Source organism: Eutrigla gurnardus (genome assembly GCF_963514095.1).
Source record: "Eutrigla gurnardus genome assembly, chromosome: 8".
In the NCBI taxonomy this organism is placed as follows: domain Eukaryota; kingdom Metazoa; phylum Chordata; class Actinopteri; order Perciformes; family Triglidae; genus Eutrigla; species Eutrigla gurnardus.
The window spans coordinates 18,070,160-18,093,104 of record NC_139922.1 but is presented as its reverse complement, the minus strand read 5'-3'; the positions used below and the strand labels follow the sequence as shown (position 1 = coordinate 18,093,104).

Sequence of the window (22,945 nt, the reverse complement as noted above, 5' to 3'; positions counted from 1 at the left end):
AGTGCCTTATCCATTAGGCCACTGGGGCTTCACATTATGCACCCTGTCCTGTTGTATGGATGAACAATTCAACTACAAAGAAACTTTCCAGCTAGCACTGGTCTTTGTAGGTGGACATATGCTCACGTGTAAGCGTGTGCAAGGTCAGGAGAGATGGTCATTAGACCTTTGTGATTCTGGAATCACTAAAAGGAGGGAAAAACCTAGGAAAGGCAAAGAACCTAGAACGTGTCATTACTTGTGTATGGATATATCTGTTGACCCATTCAGAGTTACTCGAAATGGTGGTTTAATGCATCTCAGTGTGTCAGCGTTGGACAACCCTTTTTGGTGATGGTAAAATCCAGCTAGCAGAGGATGGTTTCGATCCATCGACCTCTGGGTTATGGGCGCAGCACGCTTCCGCTGCGCCACTCTGCTATCATCCACCCCAGATGGGACTTGAACCCACAATCCCTGGCTTAGGAGGCCAGTGCCTTATCCATTAGGCCACTGGGGCTTCACATCATGCACCCTTCCTGTTGTATGGATGAACAATTCAACTACAAAGAAACGTGCCCGCTAGCACTGGTCTTTGTAGGTGGACATATGCTCACGTGTATGCGTGTGCAAGGTCAGGAGAGATGGTCATTAGACCTTTGTGATGCTGGTATCACAAAAAGGAGGGAAAAACGAGGGCAAGGCACCTTAACGGTCTCAGAACTTGTTTATTGATAACTCTGTTGACCCAATCAGAGTGACTTGAAATGCTGGTTTAATCCATATCAGTTTGTCAGTGTTGGACAACACTTTTTGGTGACAGTACAATCCTGCTAGCAGAGGATGGTTTCGATCCATCGACCTCTGGGTTATGGGCCCAGCACGCTTCCGCTGCGCCACTCTGCTATCATCCACCCCAGATGGGACTTGAACCCACAATCCCTGGCTTAGGAGGCCAGTGCCTTATCCATTAGGCCACTGGGGCTTCACATGATGCACCCTGTCCTGTTGTATGGATGAACAATTCAACTACAAAGAAACGTGCCAGCTAGAACTGGTCTTTGTAGGTGGACATATGCTCACGTGTAAGCGTGTGCAAGGTCAGGAGAGATGGTCATTAGACCTTTGTGATTCTGGTATCACAAAAAGGAGGGAAAAATGAGGGCAAGGCGCCTTAACGGTCTCAGAACTTGTTTATTGATAGCTCTGTTGACCCAATCAGAGTGACTTGAAATGCTGGTTTAATCCATATCAGTTTGTCAGTGTTGGACAACACTTTTTGGTGACAGTACAATCCTGCTAGCAGAGGATGGTTTCGATCCATCGACCTCTGGGTTATGGGCCCAGCACACTTACGCTGCGCCACTCTACTATCATCCACCCCAGATGGGACTTGAACCCACAATCCCTGGCTTAGGAGGCCAGTGCCTTATCCATTAGGCCACTGGGGCTTCACATTATGCACCCTGTCCTGTTGTATGGATGAACAATTCAACTACAAAGAAACGTGCCGGCTCGCACTGGTCTTTGTAGGTGGACATATGCTCACGTGTAAGCGTGTGCAAGGTCAGGAGAGATGGTCATTAGACCTTTGTGATTCTGGTATCACTAAAAGGAGGGAAATACCTAGGTAAGGCAAAGAACCTCGAAGGTCTCAGAACTTGTTTATGGATAACTCTGTTGACCCAATCAGAGTGACTCGAAATGCTGGTATAATCCATATCAGTGTGTCAGCGTTGGACAACCCTTTTTGGTGACGGTAAAATCCTGCTAGCAGAGGATGGTTTCGATCCATCGACCTCTGGGTTATGGGCCCAGCACGCTTCCGCTGCGCCACTCTGCTATCATCCATCCCAGATGGGATTTGAACCCACAATCCCTGGCTTAGGAGGCCAGTGCCTTATCCATTAGGCCACTGGGGCTTCACATGATGCACCCTGTCCTGTTGTATGGATGAACAATTCAACTACAAAGAAACGTGCCAGCTAGCACTGGTCTTTATAGGTGGACATATGCTCACGTGTAAGCGTGTGCAAGGTCAGGAGAGATGGTCATTAGACCTTTGTGATGCTGGTATCACAAAAAGGAGGGAAAAAAGAGGGCAAGGCAACTTAACGGTCTCAGAACTTGTTTATTGATAACTCTGTTGACCCAATCAGAGTGACTTGAAATGCTGGTTTAATCCATATCAGTTTGTCAGCGTTGGACAACCCTTTTTGGTGACGGTAAAATCCTGCTAGCAGAGGATGGTTTCGATCCATCGACCTCTGGGTTATGGGCCCAGCACGCTTCCGCTGCGCCACTCTGCTATCATCCACCCCAGATGGGACTTGAACCCACAATCCCTGGCTTAGGAGGCCAGTGCCTTATCCATTAGGCCACTGGGGCTTCACATGATGCACCCTGTCCTGTTGTATGGATGAACAATTCAACTACAAAGAAACGTGCCAGCTAGCACTGGTCTTTATAGGTGGACATATGCTCACGTGTAAGCGTGTGCAAGGTCAGGAGAGATGGTCATTAGACCTTTGTGATGCTGGTATCACAAAAAGGAGGGAAAAAAGAGGGCAAGGCAACTTAACGGTCTCAGAACTTGTTTATTGATAACTCTGTTGACCCAATCAGAGTGACTTGAAATGCTGGTTTAATCCATATCAGTTTGTCAGCGTTGGACAACCCTTTTTGGTGACGGTAAAATCCTGCTAGCAGAGGATGGTTTCGATCCATCGACCTCTGGGTTATGGGCCCAGCACGCTTCCGCTGCGCCACTCTGCTATCATCCACCCCAGATGGGACTTGAACCCACAATCCCTGGCTTAGGAGGCCAGTGCCTTATCCATTAGGCCACTGGGGCTTCACATGATGCACCCTGTCCTGTTGTATGGATGAACAATTCAACTACAAAGAAACGTGCCAGCTAGAACTGGTCTTTGTAGGTGGACATATGCTCACGTGTAAGCGTGTGCAAGGTCAGGAGAGATGGTCATTAGACCTTTGTGATTCTGGAATCACTAAAAGGAGGGAAAAACCTTGGTAAGGCAAAGCACCTAGAAGGTCTCAGAACTTGTTTATGGATATATATCTGTTGACCCGTTCAGAGTTACTCGAAATGCTGGTTTAATTCAAGCGTTGGACAACACTATTTGGTGACGGTAAAATCCTGCTAGCAGAGGATGGTTTCGATCCATCGACCTCTGGGTTATGGGCCCAGCGCGCTTCCGCTGCGCCACTCTGCTATCATCCACCCCAGATGGGACTTGAACCCACAATCCCTGGCTTAGGAGGCCAGTGCCTTATCCATTAGGCCACTGGGGGTTCACATTATGCACCCTGTCCTGTTGTATGGATGAACAATTCAACTACAAAGAAACTTTCCAGCTCGCACTGGTCTTTGTAGGTGGACATATGCTCACGTGTAAGCGTGTGCAAGGTCAGGAGAGATGGTCATTAGACCTTTGTGATTCTGGAATCACTAAAAGGAGGGAAAAACCTAGGAAAGGCAAAGAACCTAGAACGTGTCATTACTTGTGTATGGATATATCTGTTGACCCATTCAGAGTTACTCGAAATGGTGGTTTAATGCATCTCAGTGTGTCAGCGTTGGACAACCCTTTTTGGTGATGGTAAAACCCAGCTAGCAGAGGATGGTTTCGATCCATCGACCTCTGGGTTATGGGCCCAGCACGCTTCCGCTGCGCCACTCTGCTATCATCCACCCCAGATGGGACTTGAACCCACAATCCCTGGCTTAGGAGGCCAGTGCCTTATCCATTAGGCCACTGGGGCTTCACATTATGCACCCTGTCCTGTTGAATGGATGAACAATTCAACTACAAAGAAACGTGCCGGCTCGCACTGGTCTTTGTAGGTGGACATATGCTCACGTGTAAGCGTGTGCAAGGTCAGGAGAGATGGTCATTAGACCTTTTTGATGCTGGTATCACGAAAAGGAGGGAAAAACGAGGGCAAGGCACCTTAACGGTCTCAGAACTTGTTTATTGATAACTCTGTTGACCCAATCAGAGTGACTTGAAATGCTGGTTTAATCCATATCACTTTGTCAGTGTTGGACAACACTTTTTGGTGACAGTACAATCCTGCTAGCAGAGGATGGTTTCGATCCATCGACCTCTGGGTTATGGGCCCAGCACGCTTCCGCTGCGCCACTCTGCTATCATCCACCCCAGATGGGACTTGAACCCACAATCCCTGGCTTAGGAGGCCAGTGCCTTATCCATTAGGCCACTGGGGCTTCACATCATGCACCCTGTCCTGTTGTATGGATGAACAATTCAACTACAAAGAAACGTGCCCGCTAGCACTGGTCTTTGTAGGTGGACATATGCTCACGTGTATGCGTGTGCAAGGTCAGGAGAGATGGTCATTAGACCTTTGTGATGCTGGTATCACAAAAAGGAGGGCAAGGCAACTTAACGGTCTCAGAACTTGTTTATTGATAACTCTGTTGACCCAATCAGAGTGACTTGAAATGCTGGTTTAATCCATATCACTTTGTCAGTGTTGGACAACACTTTTTGGTGACAGTACAATCCTGCTAGCAGAGGATGGTTTCGATCCATCGACCTCTGGGTTATGGGCCCAGCACGCTTCCGCTGCGCCACTCTGCTATCATCCACCCCAGATGGGACTTGAACCCACAATCCCTGGCTTAGGAGGCCAGTGCCTTATCCATTAGGCCACTGGGGCTTCACATCATGCACCCTGTCCTGTTGTATGGATGAACAATTCAACTACAAAGAAACGTGCCCGCTAGCACTGGTCTTTGTAGGTGGACATATGCTCACGTGTAAGCGTGTGCAAGGTCAGGAGAGATGGTCATTAGACCTTTGTGATTCTGGAATCACTAAAAGGAGGGAAAAACCTAGGAAAGGCAAAGAACCTAGAACGTGTCATTACTTGTGTATGGATATATCTGTTGACCCATTCAGAGTGACTCGAAATGCTGGTTTAATCCATATCAGTGTGTCAGCGATGGACAACCCTTTTTGGTGACGGTAAAATCCTGCTAGAAGAGGATGGTTTCGATCCATCGACCTCTGGGTTATGGGCCCAGCACGCTTCCGCTGCGCCACTCTGCTATCATCCACCCCAGATGGGACTTGAACCCACAATCCCTGGCTTAGGAGGCCAGTGCCTTATCCATTAGGCCACTGGGGCTTCACATTATGCACCCTGTCCTGTTGTATGGATGAACAATTCAACTACAAAGAAACGTGCCGGCTCGCACTGGTCTTTGTAGGTGGACATATGCTCACGTGTAAGCGTGTGCAAGGTCAGGAGAGATGGTCATTAGACCTTTGTGATTCTGGTATCACTAAAAGGAGGGAAATACCTAGGTAAGGCAAAGAACCTTGAAGGTCTCAGAACTTGTTTATGGATAACTCTGTTGACCCAATCAGAGTGACTCGAAATGCTGGTATAATCCATATCAGTGTGTCAGCGTTGGACAACCCTTTTTGGTGACGGTAAAATCCTGCTAGCAGAGGATGGTTTCGATCCATCGACCTCTGGGTTATGGGCCCAGCACGCTTCCGCTGCGCCACTCTGCTATCATCCACCCCAGATGGGACTTGAACCCACAATCCCTGGCTTAGGAGGCCAGTGCCTTATCCATTAGGCCACTGGGGCTTCACATTATGCACCCTGTCCTGTTGTATGGATGAACAATTCAACTACAAAGAAACGTGCCGGCTCGCACTGGTCTTTGTAGGTGGACATATGCTCACGTGTAAGCGTGTGCAAGGTCAGGAGAGATGGTCATTAGACCTTTGTGATTCTGGTATCACTAAAAGGAGGGAAATACCTAGGTAAGGCAAAGAACCTTGAAGGTCTCAGAACTTGTTTATGGATAACTCTGTTCACCCAATCAGAGTGACTCGAAATGCTGGTATAATCCATATCAGTGTGTCAGCGTTGGACAACCCTTTTTGGTGACGGTAAAATCCTGCTAGCAGAGGATGGTTTCGATCCATCGACCTCTGGGTTATGGGCCCAGCACGCTTCCGCTGCGCCACTCTGCTATCATCCATCCCAGATGGGATTTGAACCCACAATCCCTGGCTTAGGAGGCCAGTGCCTTATCCATTAGGCCACTGGGGCTTCACATGATGCACCCTGTCCTGTTGTATGGATGAACAATTCAACTACAAAGAAACGTGCCAGCTAGCACTGGTCTTTGTAGGTGGACATATGCTCACGTGTAAGCGTGTGCAAGGTCAGGAGAGATGGTCATTAGACCTTTGTGATGCTGGTATCACAAAAAGGAGGGAAAAAAGAGGGCAAGGCCACTTAACGGTCTCAGAGCTTGTTTATTGATAACTCTGTTGACCCAATCAGAGTGACTTGAAATGCTGGTTTAATCCATATCAGTTTGTCAGCGTTGGACAACCCTTTTTGGTGACGGTAAAATCCTGCTAGCAGAGGATGGTTTCGATCCATCGACCTCTGGGTTATGGGCCCAGCACGCTTCCGCTGCGCCACTCTGCTATCATCCACCCCAGATGGGACTTGAACCCACAATCCCTGGCTTAGGAGGCCAGTGCCTTGTCCATTAGGCCACTGGGGCTTCACATGATGCACCCTGTCCTGTTGTATGGATGAACAATTCAACTACAAAGAAACGTGCCAGCTAGAACTGGTCTTTGTAGGTGGACATATGCTCACGTGTAAGCGTGTGCAAGGTCAGGAGAGATGGTCATTAGACCTTTGTGATTCTGGAATCACTAAAAGGAGGGAAAAACCTTGGTAAGGCAAAGCACCTAGAAGGTCTCAGAACTTGTTTATGGATATATATCTGTTGACCCGTTCAGAGTTACTCGAAATGCTGGTTTAATTCAAGCGTTGGACAACACTATTTGGTGACGTTAAAATCTTGCTAGCAGAGGATGGTTTCGATCCATCGACCTCTGGGTTATGGGCCCAGCACGCTTCCGCTGCGCCACTCTGCTATCATCCACCCCAGATGGGACTTGAACCCACAATCCCTGGTTTAGGAGGGTTAGGGTTGGCGAGTTTTTGCCAGCTGTTCTTCCTGCATTTGGCAGATGAAATTGTTGCCTTTTGCCTGTACTATACGTTTAACTTATTTGTATTTCTGTAAGATTATGGTTTGCTCCTCGTACGTGATATATTCCGCTCTGCTGCCCGTAGACCCATCCATGTTTGTGATTGGTCAAATGCTGCAAACCCCGCCTCTGTCATGTGCACGTGCTCATAGCTGCAAAGGGAAACCCTGGGTTGATTTACTGAGTTGATAACCAGCTTTGTGTGACCACTTATCTCTGATTGCCTTTGTTAGGGTTACTTAAGCTGGATAAGTCGAAGATACCCTGGGTATGTTGAGTTCGCTTCGTAGTATAGGCCTTTGCTATGTGATTTTTCAAGCTGGAGATAGACAGACGTCTGTGGCCGGACTCTGTTCTGGCACTCGAGACATTGAAGTAATTTTGTCTATGTGAGAGATTGTATGTTCCAGGCGTAAGACAGCACCCATATCGTTGTCACTACATCATCACCCGCTAATGCTGGAAGGAAAACAGGAGGGAGAGGAGCAAAGAGGAAAGTTTAGCAAAAGAACGAGTATTTATGTTTAGAAGGACGTCAGGGATGAGTGTTACATCTGATTTAAAAGATTGGTTCGGGACGGGAAGGGGAAAATAATTATGTATGTTTTTAACTGAAAGGATCAATTTGACAAATGGAGGGAGGGAAAATTAACAAACTGAGAACTATAAACTTTGCCTCACTCAGTGAGATCTGCAGAGGCCAGAGAGAAATAATTTTTTTAATAAATCCAAAGATTTTATATGAAAAGAAGGAGCAGTGGGGGTGAAGGAAGGGTGGAGAGACCATTAGACAGTAGCTATGTTTACCCTCAGACTATTTGGGTTTAAATACAGCAGTAGATTACTTTGTAAATACTGATATAAATATAACTTAAATGTGTCTGCGATGCTAAACAAATAAACCCATCACAGTGTGCTTCAACATAGAAAAAAAAATGGGGTGCCAAGATGCAGTGAGTTGGTTCCCCATAATATTGACATTCACTCATCCAAAGCCATGTTTGAGCAGTTTTACAAACATCTGTCTTTTTGTTGATGATGTCTTCTTAGGCAGTTTGTCTTTATTGGATAATAGAGCTAGACTAAAAAAAGAGAGTGGATGTATTACGAGCTACCAGGACTCCCATTCCTGCCTGATTAACCTGACAAATGCATTCCCCTATGTCCCGCTTAATTACCTCATCAACATAAACACTTTCTGTTTAAATTGGTTGTGAAAAACATTTTTTTGTGATAATGACAAAATGAATCATGTTGTGACACCTCCATTCAGCTCTTCTACTCCATCATAGCTTGCGTGAAAGTACTTGAATGGAAGCCCAGTTGATCAGAAGGAGAAAGATAGAGGGGGAGAAAAGGAGGAGAGCTGCTCGCACCAGGAGGAGGAGGGCTAAGAAAGAAAGTGAGAGAGAAAAGATGAAGAGGGACAAGTAGGAAGAGGGTAGAAGTTACAGGAAGGTGTTGAACAGATAAGAGAAGAAAGAAGGAGGGGATGGAGGAGGAGACAAGGACATAGGACAAGGAAATAGAGGCAGTGGATATAGTATGAGGAGAAGAGTAGAAACTGTTATCAAAGTGTTATTGCTCTAACTCTGGACAAGGGAGAGAGAGAGGTAAGAGGACTGGAAATACATTTGGTTTCAGGACAGGAAAAGTGAAGAAATCGGATAAGCTGGATGATAAAGAAAGGATGGGGAGAGGATCTCTGGACAAAAGAAGGATGTTTAAAAGAACATTTGAAATATTGCTAGTATGTCAAGATTTTTTAAGCTGTCTGAAGTGAAAATTGTAGTAGCACATGCAGAAAGTGTCTGTACATTTATTCTATTCCCCTTAGTCAGTGGCCTGAAAGTTGTACAAGGGAAGTCACATTTTCACAATATTTGGGGAATAAGATAGCTCATTAGCGCAGAAATCCGGATGAGGGGGAGTAAACAAAGTACGTTTTCAAACATCTCCGTATGGTGTAGAAAATGTTTAAGTGGTGATGTTACCAAGGAGGGTGAAGTAAAAAAAATAGATAGGAAGAAGAGAAGGAGTGAGGAAGAAACCAGAGGGAAGAATCAGAGATAAGGCAAGGTTTAAATAGCAAAAATATTACAACCCAGACAAAAGGGATTTTTCCTCAAAGGACATAACACATTTTACAATTAAAACATATTATGGGATTTTGAAGTCTTAACATACTTCATATAAATGATTGGCTTAGCCATAATAATTCTAGATGGCTGGATTCCCAGCATCTTCCAAATGGATACATCAGTCTAGACATCAATGATGAAATTGAGAAAGACATTAGGGTGGGGATAACAGCAGTGGCTGGAGGGTGGAAAGTGTGTCAGAGAGAAAATAGGTGCAGTGACAGAAGGAATAGGGCCAATAGCTAAGGGGTAAAAGAACCAGACAAGATGGAGGCAGGGTTATTATTGGCAAATTATTGTAAAATGGCATGGGGGAAATAAAGACAGGGAGTGTGGTCAGAAAGATGACAAGGAGGAAGAGGGAGGAGGTGGATGTTGGTACTCAGGGAGACTGGGAGGGGGAGGAGGGAGCAGCAGAAAAATGAGGACGATAGGGGTGTTGCCCTGGGGGGGGCTATGGCCACACAATTATGAGGAGGAGGAAGATAGGGGCTGAGGCCGCAGGTCTACGGGCTAGACAAGACTATCTTCCCTCAGGCAAACACAGACACTTTTTGTTTAGAGAAGAAGACACAAGAACAATCCTCCAGAGAAAATAGGCCAGACAGACAGATGGATGAGGAGATCGAGGGATGGAGAGATAGCGGTAGGGAGGGAGATTGGGGGGATGGCGAAAGTGAGAAACAAAGAGAGTGAGAGGCACACAGAGTGATCCTGGGAAGTCCAGGTGGATTTGAGCAGAAAGGGGGTGAGGGATGAGTACCTGATGAAAAGATAAAGAGACAGAAAGGAAAGGTGAGAAGATTCAGAGGAAGAAAAGCAGCGCGGAGTTAGGGACTCACTGTTAAGATTTATTAGATGGTGGCCAGCTGTCTGATAGTGAAAGAGAAAGGAAATGTGGTTAAAAGGAGGTAAAAGTAGACGGCATGAAGATGTTTCCTGTTACTGCCACACCATAAAATGTTGTTTATGTGCAATCCTACCTTCCTTCAACTTGTAAAATTATCAAATTTTCACCTGTCAGATAACCGTGCAGACAGAAGCAAATGTGCCTTATATTTCTACATTCAGTGTTTGTGATGAGCGTGTTTTGTTTTGTCCCTCCCCTGTTGAAGATGAATGACATTAACATCACGACAGTTTAATAAATCAAACTGTAGAAGCGTGGTGGAGCCGTACTAAATCAGGCGTGATTTAAACTTGTCACAGAGAGATAAGATTCAACTTTTGCCAAGCTGAGCTGTAAATAACTGAGACATCTTGTTCTTGAGTCTAAAAAAGGAAAATGCTGTTCTCGCTGCGTCTTCCAAAGTTTAAGTTTGTTTTCATGTGAAGTTGAATGCACACTGATGTGAAGGAAGAGACTAACTTTCAAGCAGAAGGCAGGGATTCAGAGTATTTCCCTGCAGGCTTTACCAAAGTTTGTATTGAGTTTAGAAAGTACTTTTTCAATAGTGACTATATTTGCTTTTACATGCTATGTGGCCTCCTTTCTACCTAGCTTTAAAACACCTCGTTATACTGTATATATGGGATTTTCGATTTCTCTTTCCCTTGCCAGCAAGTGAAGTAAAGGTCTTGATTTGTGGAGTATTTTTAGCCATGCTAGCGCCGTGTCTGTCTGCTGATTGGTTGGTCGGTCCACTTTGTTCCAGACTGAAATATTTCAACAGCTAACTGATGGCCATGAAATATGGTACATATACATTAATGCCCCCTCAAGATTAATTGTAACAATTTTGGTGATCCCTTAACTTTTCACCTAGTGCTACTGAAGGTGTGTTCACTCCAAGCGAATTTGCACCTCATTTGTGTGTATTAGAGTCACTCACCCAGACATGCTGGGGAGGAGGATCGGAGGTAGGTTATGCTAACGCTGTGTCATGTACTTGTGTCATGTACTTGTGCTTCATGCTTTTTCTTATCTGTAGACATCTTTTATAATCAATTGACACCCTTACTCCACACTACACTATTTCATTAACAGTCAGCTCAGGAACTGAGAACATTGGAGCAGCAACAGAAACAAGTTGCAGTATTCTGTGTAACTCTATGTCCATCGCCTCTCTCTGGTTTTGTAGTCAAGTTATTTTACTTTGTAAATGTTTATAGCCTGACAAGTTTTTTTCTGCCTTGCTCTGTTTACAATGGTGCTGCGAAAAAAGAGCGCTTCAACTGACCCAATGTAATTAGACTCAGGAGCTTCTCAACTCAATATGTCAACCATATAGGGGGCCGCCCTGGGAAAGACTAATTTCAATATACTTTGAGTAATGTTTGTGTTCTATGTTCTGGAGTATACATTAAAACTTAATGTATAACATTATACATTACATCTTAATTGTATCAACATATTTATACAATTCCCACTAGAATGGTTGAATTAATAGTTTTGTCTCATTGTGTGTGACCTGCAATTTACCAAATCAAGACTCGCTTGGCTGTCATACACTTCTGGGAAATTAACTCTTACTTACTTACTTACTGACTTATTTACTTACTTACTTACGTACTTACTTTAAAAGCAAACACTATTCGGCTGAAATCCTTATGGGAACTAAGGTCGCAGTTTACTGTAACAAGTATCCGCTAAACTGGCTGCAACTTCTTTTCTTGTTTCCCTGTTCTACACACAAAGGTTTATTTTCCATTCAACAACTCAAACATGTGTCCTGCAGACAAACTGCATCAACACGTTGTTGTCAGTGTAGCCAAATATGGCTTTGACCACCTCTGTAGTCGATTTGCTTGATGAGAGTTTGAGTGCATATTTGGGTACACTTACAAATTGATTTTATGGGTATTTTTGGTCTATCAGGGCAATTCAATCACCCGGTAAACATGTTCCCATCAGGTTTAAAGAGAGTCTGTATTTCATCTGTACAGTAATGGCATTCATCAGGCTGCCCGTGTGGCTATAAAACTCAGCTCTGAAGGCTTAGATGTAAATCTTCTGATGCCCTTCTTTTGACTCTGACTCATCCCTTCCTCGAAAAAAAAAAAACAACCTTGAGGTGCTTTGGATGAAAGCCTTTACCAAAGGCCTTATATATCATCTGGAGTAATAAATCAAGCCTGCTATAAATTAAACCTTTAAGACAACTGGAAGAAGCAAAAAAAAAAGAAACTTTTTTTTTCATGAAAGTTGAAGAGGGGGACAGGAAAGAAAATTACCCCTCGAAAATGGAGGGATGATATACAGCATAAATATGAGTAAAATATGGAGGACAGCAACTGAAGTAAAGAAAGAGATGAATGAACAAATAAGACTGCAAAAAAAAAACATAATTAAGGAGTGAGCAACGTGTAGACTGCAGACTGCCTATATTTCTCTCCCCAAGGGGCTGATGTGTGTGTGTGTGTCTATACATTCTATACAGTATCAGCATGTGTTTGATTATGTGCGCTGGTCCCTGCAGTTTGGTGTGTGTGGGTGCATGCATGTGGCCATACATTCTTTTATTTCGGTTTGATTGATGAATGTGTGCTCCTGATTCTTTCACTCTGTGTGTGTGTGTGTGTGTGTGTGTGTGTGTGTGTGTGTGTGTGTTTGTGTGTGTGTGTGTGTGTGTGTGTGTGTGTGTGTGTGTGATGAGATGAAATTAGACTTCCTGCAGGGCTGTAGTTCCATGGAGGCCATCTGAAGCAGCAGGAACGTCAGGAATGTGGGAACAGTGATACACTTCACTGTCTCTGTCACCACAATAACATCTCTGCCTCATTGTAGGAAACAAGGAGAGGAAGAGAGGAACCAAGGAGATGAGAATAAAGGCAGAGACATGTAGGGCACATCCAAACCTCGTTTTGAACATTCTTTTTTCAACCATTGTCAGTGCAAAGGTTTCCTGTTTGTATCTCAGCATCAACCCGAGTACTTCCTGGTTAAAACCTTTTTATAGAGTTTCAAAGACATTTAAAGTTGTTTGTCCCACCGTACCTTCGGAGCCGAGTCGTGTCATGTATTTATAAATTATCACAGCTTGCCACACAAAAACAGGGCTGTCTTCTCCACCATTGTGATATGATGATGAAAACATTCCCAACTCTGAGACAAAAGTGCAAAATGAAAAAAACCCTGTGATTTATTGTGATTTAAATAAACAGCAAAAAGCAAGGTCTTGTCTGTGTTGTGGCAGCAGACGACTGAATTATACAACGATGAGCTCTAGAAATGAGCACTAGAAATACAAAAATGTTGAAAATGCGATTAACATTTCAAGACCGTCCGTCAGTGTAATGTTTTTAAAATTCAAGAATGCTGCTCCAAAAAATCATCACAATGTTTCAAAGTTGTACTGTTTGTATCTGATATGTCACATTAAGCTGTGCTGTGATTAAAGGGCATCCATTTGACTACTTAGTAAGGATGACTGGATTTACGGACTAGTTTTGTTTCAACTGAACTAGAAGGAAAGGCCTTACGTCAGTAAAACTGCACTCACATGCAGTGTTGTTGTAAACATGTATGTTAGCACGTTTGTAAATGAGAGAAAGATATCTTAGATCTCCTGACTCCTACCATCAGTTTCTTTGTTCCTTTCAATCTGTTCATTAATTTTCATCTATTTGTGAGATACTTCATTTCCACTGTAATTTGGGAACTACAGTGATAAGCCCAAGCAGAGAACTACAGGATGGATTTTATTGAACAATTTGTTACACACAATATCTCAGGCACCACTTTGGGTGTTTATCCAAGTCTACCAAAATTAAAAAGTCAAGTAGTCAAAAACTCTGCAGGATACCTTCAATTAAAACTTTGTGTGATCAATGTTTTAGAGTAAACTTATTTTTACCAGGTAGGTGATTGATTCCATCCTACCTTCCAGTGTTGCTATTATGCCGAATTTGAACATAGAGCTTTAATTGGTGTCATTTATCAAGTTGTAATGCAAAGATTCATGATCTCTTTAAAATTAGTTGAGATCAGACATTTGGTCTATGATATATCATGTTATATATAAATAGAAACATGCCAAGGAGACAGTCTGTGTAATTTCTCAAATGCAAGGACACCATTTAAGTGTACATAATGCCAACAGTGTCTGAAGACACAGATGGAGAACGCGGAAATCTCCACTCCACCTGATTGCGCTGCATGAGGCACCACAGTCTGAGTGAGAAAATCGTATCCAATGTTGTGATTCGCTGTGTTTGAAATGGATAATGAAGACTGAGGCGTAGTGTTGGTGTGTGTGACAGCAGGTGTTGTTCTCCTGCGGCGGACTAGGCGCTAAGCTCTCCCACTGTGGCTGGTTATTAATGGCTACAGGTTCAATATAAGCAGCTAGTCAGCCATGCTGCCAGCACGCCTGACGCTATTAGTCACACAGTCAGACTGAGAGAGTCAAACACACATGCAGGTGCAACAATATTCAAGACTCCACGAGTTATGCGTTTTACTCTGGCTTAACTAATGTTTCACCTCTTTGTCTCCCTCCCCTGCTTTTCCCGATCTCTCCCTCCTTTCCTTGTTCCCTCAATCCAGAAGACATCTTTATCCTCCAGGCGAAAGACAAGAAGAACCCTCTCATCTACGGCCTGTTTACCACCTCTAGGTATGTCCCTCTGTAAAGCCAAAATATTCTGTAGTAACATTAAAAATGGGGCTTTGAAATCTGTGAATCCTTCTTTTGGAAAAATGCCTTTAATTTCATCTGGGTGGAGTTTTCATTCCTGTAGAAATTGCTTATAGTGAAGCAATCTGCAGGTTGAAGCAGTGTATGTATCCGCTGTTTTGTGCTACAGTACAGTACAGCAAAATGAAATAAAATCTGGCTTCTTGGTTAAGCTGCATTATTCAACATCGCCCTTTTGTGGACCCAAGTGGCAGCATTTAGTACTGTCATTTTGTCTTCATTCCCCAGGCTATCACAGGACTGATGAGTTATTAATCGACCTAACCTGACTGTTTTAGGACTATGGGAGGGAGAGAAACCCCACGTGGAGACCCCGCCCAATATGGAAAAATAAAACCTAAATAGCTAAAGACACGTGAAGTGACACGTGTGTGTGTGTGTGTGTGTGTGTGTGTGTGTGTGTGTGTGTGTGTGTGTGTGTGTGTGTGTGTGTGTGTGTGTGTGTGTGAAAGGCAAAGAAAAGCTTTTTTTCCTTTCCATCAATTTTCTTTCAATTTGAGTTTCTCACTGAGACCCCGAGAAACTATGAGAAAAATAACACAAATAGAGAAACCTGACACAAATTGCAAAAGGACGATTTTGCATTGTTGCTGTGCAACTACAACCTTTATTAAAGACATGTCAAAACATGGAAAATGTGATGCAGCACCCAAATGGCTTTAGTAAGAATTTATAGACAATACGCTTTCAGTTAGTATCTACAAAATGGTCATTTGCCCGCATGTTGTTAAGAGACAGTCATAACATAGAGGAAGAGAGAGACATTTTTCTGCTCCTTCTGGGACAGAGCAATGAGTCAAAGACATAAAACTTCACATTAGGAGGCAGACAGATGGATGGATGGAAAAAAGTCTGATACTCAAAAAGAGGTTCTCATTTAGACTGACACTCTGAAAGACTGATAACAGGTGAACAGATACAATTCACCCATTGGCAATGAAGTAGGGGTGGGGGGCGGTAGAGGAAAAGCTGCAACAAATGAGCAAGCGACCGACAAACTGCAGTTTCTCTTTTGCTCCCAACTTAGTGAGTTTACCACATGCTCTGCAAATAACCCAGTTTCTCAGGCGGACGGCAGGGCTCTACAGTAGCAGCAGAAGTGTGACGACATTTGGCATGTTGGAGCAGGGAGTTGCTCTGTTTCTGGGTTTTGGAAAGTGTTTGGAATCTCAGCAGGGAACGGACAGAAATCCACAGCTTCACTCAGGGTGGGGTCCCAACCACAGGACTCCCCGGGTGGAGAAAGGTCATTCCCTCTGAATGGAAACTTCTCTCTCTGGTTCACTCATGATTGCACACACAACGGACGTTTTTGTCCCCTGTGATGGAGTCAAGAGTGCAGGCTGTGGATCTGTCCTCTGTTATTTGCTTGCATGATTTGGTTTCTTAGTTGATAATTTCTTAATTTAACTGAACATATATTTGAAAATTGCTGTTTTGGAGAGGCAGGTGTTTATTTATTTGTGGATTTGTTTGCTTGTTTTCATTCATTTACTCATTCATATTTTATTTTGTAGTTTATTTTGTTTGTTTGGGTATTTCATCGAACATATCAATTGAAATGACACTAGTAAGTATTTAGCTGCTTAATTCTTGGACTCCTTCTTTCAACATGTTTGAATTGTTGCCCGTCACACATGCTAGCTTAGACACCAGTGATAATGTTTCTATAAAAAAAAATAATGTGTATGTGTTCATATCTACTTATAACTGAAATATCCATAAATACTATAAAACACACTTGAAAACTTGGGATGAAAATGTTTCTTTTCTGTATTAATTACCTTTCCATACAAATTCACCAAGAGCGCACTAAAATCCATGACCCCAAACGTAGCATCTGAGCTGAAGGAAACCATTCTGATGCATCACAACACAGGCTTTCTATTTGTTCTGTTTCTAGCAGCTCAAATGAAACTCAACTGGAATCTGTAACTCACATACACTTCGCGCGCATCTTAACCACGATCTTAACTACAGTGTATGGGATGTGTTGTGGTCGGGACTGATGTGCTGAAACCAGCGTATTCATCCCAGCCGGACTTTGGGTTGGACCACATTCAGTGAATTGATGCGCTCAAGCTGAAAAGCCACAATGACTCACAGCTCTTGATACAGTACATACATTCAACACAACACTCTATATTTATTTTACTGCTTTAAGACCATTGAAACCCATCAAGTGATGTCATCAAAGACATGCTCAGATCGTGTTTTTTATCCGTGCACACTGGAGGAGTACGCATGGAAAGATTATATATGAGTCTAACTGTGATGAATGACAGCTCTGCTTTCTTTCTTGTCTATCCGCAGCGACATCCTGAACGGTTCAGCAGTGTGCGTTTACCGAATGGAGGATGTGGTTCGGGCTTTCAAGGGAAACTTCCTACATAAGGAGGGACCTCAGTATAAGTGGGCAGAATTTACAGGCAAGGTGCCCTACCCACGACCAGGGACTGTAAGTTACTCACGCAACTGTTTTTAAATTGAATTACACCCCATCACAAAATCTCAGTGTCTTCCATATTCATTCATTATTCTCTTTCCCTCCCTATGTCTTTATTTCTCTCTCTCTCAGTGTCCCAGCAGCACGTATGGAAGTTACAGCTCAACCAGAGAGTATCCTGACGACGTCATCTTCTTCAGCAGGACTCACCCACTGCTGCAGGTTCAGCTGATATTCTAATTTAATTAGACAGTGGCCAATTTAACAGTGTACTTTACCTCTAGAGATGTCTGAATTCCGAAGTGAGTTTAAGAAATACAGTTAACCAACAGTCATCACCAACGGGACACCGTTACAACACGCGCTTCAACTAAAACACAAAAAAAGAAATCACATGTTTCATTCACATTGCATTCATGAATATCAAATTCAAAATTCGCACTGTTTTAGGAAAATGTGCTGCCGCTGGGAGAACGCCCCCTCCTGGTCAGAGTTGGTGCTCACTACAAATTCAGCAAACTGCTGGTGGACAGAGTGGAAGCCGTGGACGGCACCTACGATGTCCTGTTCATCGGCACAGGTAGAGTGTTGGCGCTGTGACTTTATCAAGGTTTTTGAGGATGTTTGATTGTATGCTTGGAGTTTTAACCCAAATGTTCTTTGTTGTTGTTGCGATAAACATTTTTTTTAATTATGCAGACTCAGGCCTCGTGCTGAAGGCGATCCATCTGCCAAGAGAACACGGTCAGGGTCAGGAGGTCACTCTAGAGCAGCTGCAGGTCTTCCAGGTATAGCGAACTCTTTCTGTACAAAAACACAATGCAATCTCCATACCAGGAATTTGGGGTGTTTCACCTTATGTTTGCAAATTTAGTTGTTGTGTTTCAGATTTGTAGATGTATTTTCCTGCCTTTCTGGTATCCATCTATTTCTTTGTGGTATGAAAATCAAATATCAGACTCTTCAAACTTGATCTAACAGTTACATCATTGTCAAAAGATAATGCAGCACAGACTTTTCAAATAGTTCTGCACTCAAACTGGAAACCAAAAACATGCTGTTCTGATGAATAACCTATCCGTTAATAGTTTCAATGGTCCTCCTACCAATAGCATCAACAACCTGAACATTGACCATGCAAATTGTCAGCAATAATGTAAAAATATACAACTGGCAAAAACATGGGTATGGACCTTTAAACACAGAGGAAACAGCATGATCAAATCCTCCTGTCATACTGTGCGTTGCCACAAACCAACACACGTATGTATAATGTATATTATTTTACTGTGTAGCAAAGGCTTTGGTCCAAAAGAGCATGCAGGTGCACCTAGTTATCATGTCAGACTATAAAAGACCACAATTCACAATAGTTACAGTTCAGCTCAATAGTAATTCCACTCGTGGCTGAAATTCTAGAAAAGCTCTATTTTGACTCTTGTCTGATGTGGTTGAGATTTCTTTGTCTGAGTGAAGTCTGAGTTTGTTTTTTTCTTCTCTCTCTTTCAAAGTATGTGCTTTGTCAAACCCTTTCAACTGATATGGATGAATACCAGACTATGACCTCTAAAATATTTTAAATGCTTTACAATGAATGAGGTTTTCAGCTGTTCCCAAAGAGCTTCAGATAATTTCCTTCGTTTTTCCTAAATAAATAATTAAATATGTCTTCACTTTTATCTATCTGTCTGCCTGTCGCCTGTCTGAGAGCGACAGTTTTTTTGATGGTCTCAATTTGAACTGGATTTCTTTTCTCTCTTCCTCACAGCACAAATCACCTGTGACAGCCATGACACTCTCAAAGAAAAAGGTAACATATAAGAAAGAAACCGCCTCAATTTTAAACTTCCAAACTCAGACACGCACACGCACACACACACACACACACACATACCAAACACACACGAACATGCACAGCATCACACTTATCACTCATCTTTCCATTTTGTATCTCCAAGGACAGCTTCATCACCAGTTGCTATGGTTACCCTACCTCAGTCAGTGCACTAATGAAGAGATGATACACACACACACACACACACACACACACAGAAAAACACTTATTATTATTAAAATAGTCTGGATTTCATGAATAAAAATCTAAAGCTTGTTCTCACACACATCAAGATTTTAAAACGCAGGCACCACCACATGCACTCACTGACATTGTTATAGTGCAAGTTGGATGTGTGACTCAGAGAGTGAATCTCTATCTGGTTGGATTCAATGACGTCTCTCTGTAAACTGAATCCTTCTCTCTTGGCTCTTCTTCATTTATTACTATATTCTCCTCTTCCCTTCTCCCTTTATGTCTTTCCTCCTTACATTCCCCTTCCCTCTTCCTCGACCATCCTTCCCTCCTCTCTCCAAATTTTGTCCATTGTGTTCTCCTCCCTCTCTATGTCTATCTATCTGTCGCCCCCCCTTCCATTCCTCCTCCTCCAGCAGTGGTTGTTTGTGGGCTCCAGGGAGGGTGTGTCCCAGCTGGCCCTGTACCAGTGTGAGCTGTACGGTCAGGCCTGTGCCGAGTGCTGCCTAGCCAGAGATCCCTACTGTACCTGGGATGGACACGCCTGCAGCCCTTACATGCCCACTGTACGCAGGTAGGGTTGGCGAATTTGATCTGTTCGTTCAAACAACACTTATATGACTATGATTTCTCTTACAAGTTGAGTTTTTTCTGACTAAAGTCTGAATAGCATTGGAATAACACATGGAACTGATCTTCTCAAATCAGATTTAAACCACATTTGTTGATAGATTGAAATGTGGCTCAAATTATATCTGAACACAAATCTTTCTAATCAAATTTTAAGCATTTTTTCCACTTGACCAACACTTGGTTCCATTACAAAGTATAACAAATGGGCCTGCTTCCCTGAAACTTGCATGTGTTTTTGGTGATGCCCCGACCTTTCCTCTAGTACCCGCATCATCACCATCAGCCAGAATTATCACTTTGTACTCACAAAATCCAATAATATTTGAATGAACAAATGATTAAACTTTATTATAACTACGTCCATATTGTCAAATATTTTCACATCACTGGGTGGAATGAACATTGCAGCCTCTTGAGCGACTAGCAGGTTCCAATCTTTGTTTGCTATGATTTCATGTCTTTTTCCCTACAGAAGGAATGCTCGTCACTTAGGGGAGGATGAGGATCCACTAACCCAGTGTGTTCGACAGGGAGGTGAGAGGAGAATGTTCTGTAACGTTTTAGTTCATTCAGCAATGACGAAACAAAAAAACAGATTTCTAACCTTTCACATGTTTGCTTTGATGTCATTCAGCCGGGTTGCAGGTGGAGGCGGAGCAGAGGACGATGATGGTTGCCGAGGGCAACAGCACCTACCTGGAGTGTCTGCCCCGATCCAGACATGCTGCTGTTACCTGGTACAAACAGGCTGGAGAGAACAGTCCTGAACTAAACCAGGTACACACACACACACACACACACACACACATACATTTCATTGTAATGCTTTAATTTACTGGAGGATAAACTTGTCCATTATTCTCTCAAGTTTCTATTTTGTTGTGTTGTCCACAGGCCCCTCATCATTTATTTATGGCGATTAGCCAGACTGCTAAATACAAAGTACGCAGCCTTCATCTGATCTCTCTCTCCAGGTGGTAACAGGTGACCAGCTGGTGGTGATCGAGCGGGGCGTCCTCATTCGTCAAGCTGAGTTGTCTCACGGTGGTGTCTACCACTGCCAGGTGGAGGAGCACGGTTACCACTGGACGGCCGTCACCGTTCGCCTCGCCGTCTGGAGCCCCTCAGCCAATCGCCTCCTCGCTTCCTTGTCCGCCTCGTCCTATCAGAGCGCAGGATCCCAGCCCTGGTACGAGGATGTGATGGCGCTGATTCACCCGGGAAACCTCGGCCAGCACTGCCGGGCGCTAGGATACCGCCCCCCGCGCAACCACCGACGCCATGGTGACATCATGGCAGAGCCAAACAAGCCGAAAGAGAGGGGGGAGAAGCACAAGCATGGGGGAGGAAGAGGTGGAGGCGGGGGAGGAGGAAGAGCAGCAGGGAGGAAGAGCAGGAGCAAGCCACAGCAGAGGGCACCGAGGAGCGCTTGAATGTGTCGCTGAACGGGAGGGCGGAGTTTCAGTGACATACACACACACACACACACGTATGTTAATGTCCACACTAAGATGCGCACATGTGCACACACACACACATACACACACACACTTAACTTATACACTGAGACACACACATACTGTATGTACAGAGACTATGACATGCGCATGCACTTATCTACAAACAAAAAAGGCATCCTTTCCTTATAGTGATAAACTTTTAAGCTAAGCTACACATAAACAAACTGAAGTATGTACAGGAGGATGTGAACAGCAAAGACTGCTACGCCTGGACTTGTGAAAAAGAAAAGGAACTAGTAGAATACCTAAGGCTGCATAGTGGAATGAAGGATGAACAGCAGGTCCAGGTCGCTCAGTTAAACTGACTCTGTGTCGTGACTAGGACTTGGGAACGGATCTCTTGGATTTGGAGCTTCTACTATTCCCCATTTGAAAACTCCTCCATCCCCTCTATTATGTGTGCTGCCTTCAAAGACCACACTGTTGACTTTGCACGTTTTTGCTCATTGATTATAAATCACATACAGACTGCTGACTGCATAAGACACTGGTTTACATTCCACTCCAACCATCTGACAGAAAAATGCAAAAAGCTTCAAATTTCAACGGTTTTGATATGATTTGATATATTTTCTAAGCAGTGTTTTCCAAACTTCACTGTGGGTTGCGTTAAAGTTTCAAGGACACTCCATATTTCATGGAATCAACAATCGACTTCTAAAAAGATTTTGATTGACAGAGCTATGTTGCCGGAAAGCAAAGGACAAACAAGCAAACAAGGAAAGCAGCAACTGTTCTTGAAACAGTTTGTGTTTTCAGTGTGACAGCTAAACTTGTGATGTGGGTAGTTTTTGGGGGAAATAATCAGCGGTGGTAGATGAGATGGTAGTCATTTACTGTAGTTTGTGAATAGCAGTAAATTGCACTGATGAGTATTATACATATTTTTCCTGAAATTGGAAAACTCTCACTTCACCAACAGTACAGTGAGAGTTTAGCTGGTTTCTTCACATAGGTGGGGTCTGACCGCGAGATGACTGACCCCGACCACAAAGATGAAAGGCAAAGAAAAGCATGGCGACGGCTTTGATGAGGTTACAGATGTACTTTTCCAGGGCGTTGCAGGCGTACAGACACAGTACAGGAGACGTTTCCATTATGTTCTCCTCAAAGTTCAGAAATGTTAGCTGGTAATATTCACAAACAGCACTGCCACGCAACAGAAAGCTTAGTATAGGTGCGGAGGGAAAGTGAACAGATACAGACACAGTGGATCTGGTGGGTTTTAAAATTCCTATACTGAGCATTTCCCAGAGTCCTACAAGATTACATTGTATAGATTTTGGAAATATGTTTATTGTTACGTCGGGCAAAAATAAGGTCTGCACATGAACTTCGGTTTGCAGACGAATCTACAAATTTTCTTTTTTGCGTTGTTAGTTTCTGGGGAAAGAAATGTTTAGCAGCTCTTCAATGAGGCACAATTAAGTGTCTCCAGTAACCCAAAAAAACAGAACTTCTTCATATGAAATG

At 43.5% G+C, this 22,945-nt stretch overlaps 1 protein-coding gene across 2 annotated transcripts in view; it reads left to right on the top strand.

Annotated features, from left to right (window-relative positions):
• The window catches only part of sema3h (sema domain, immunoglobulin domain (Ig), short basic domain, secreted, (semaphorin) 3H), a 102,954-nt gene extending 81,567 nt beyond the window's left edge, over positions 1 to 21,387 (top strand). The window contains exons 9-18 of one of the 2 annotated variants that reach the window (XM_084015725.1): positions 14,694 to 14,763; positions 17,158 to 17,302; positions 17,423 to 17,512; positions 17,741 to 17,870; positions 17,990 to 18,078; positions 19,059 to 19,100; positions 19,739 to 19,893; positions 20,425 to 20,486; positions 20,587 to 20,729; positions 20,927 to 21,387. In XM_084015725.1, coding sequence (XP_083871851.1) covers positions 14,694 to 14,763; positions 17,158 to 17,302; positions 17,423 to 17,512; positions 17,741 to 17,870; positions 17,990 to 18,078; positions 19,059 to 19,100; positions 19,739 to 19,893; positions 20,425 to 20,486; positions 20,587 to 20,729; positions 20,927 to 21,385 — 1,385 coding nt within the window. In that variant the 3' untranslated portion in view covers positions 21,386 to 21,387. Of the gene's footprint in view, positions 1 to 14,693; positions 14,764 to 17,157; positions 17,303 to 17,422; positions 17,513 to 17,740; positions 17,871 to 17,989; positions 18,079 to 19,058; positions 19,101 to 19,735; positions 19,894 to 20,424; positions 20,487 to 20,586; positions 20,730 to 20,926 lie in introns of both variants that reach the window. The other variant, XM_084015724.1, reaches the window with a different exon arrangement.
• The last annotated feature ends 1,558 nt before the right edge of the window (positions 21,388 to 22,945 follow it).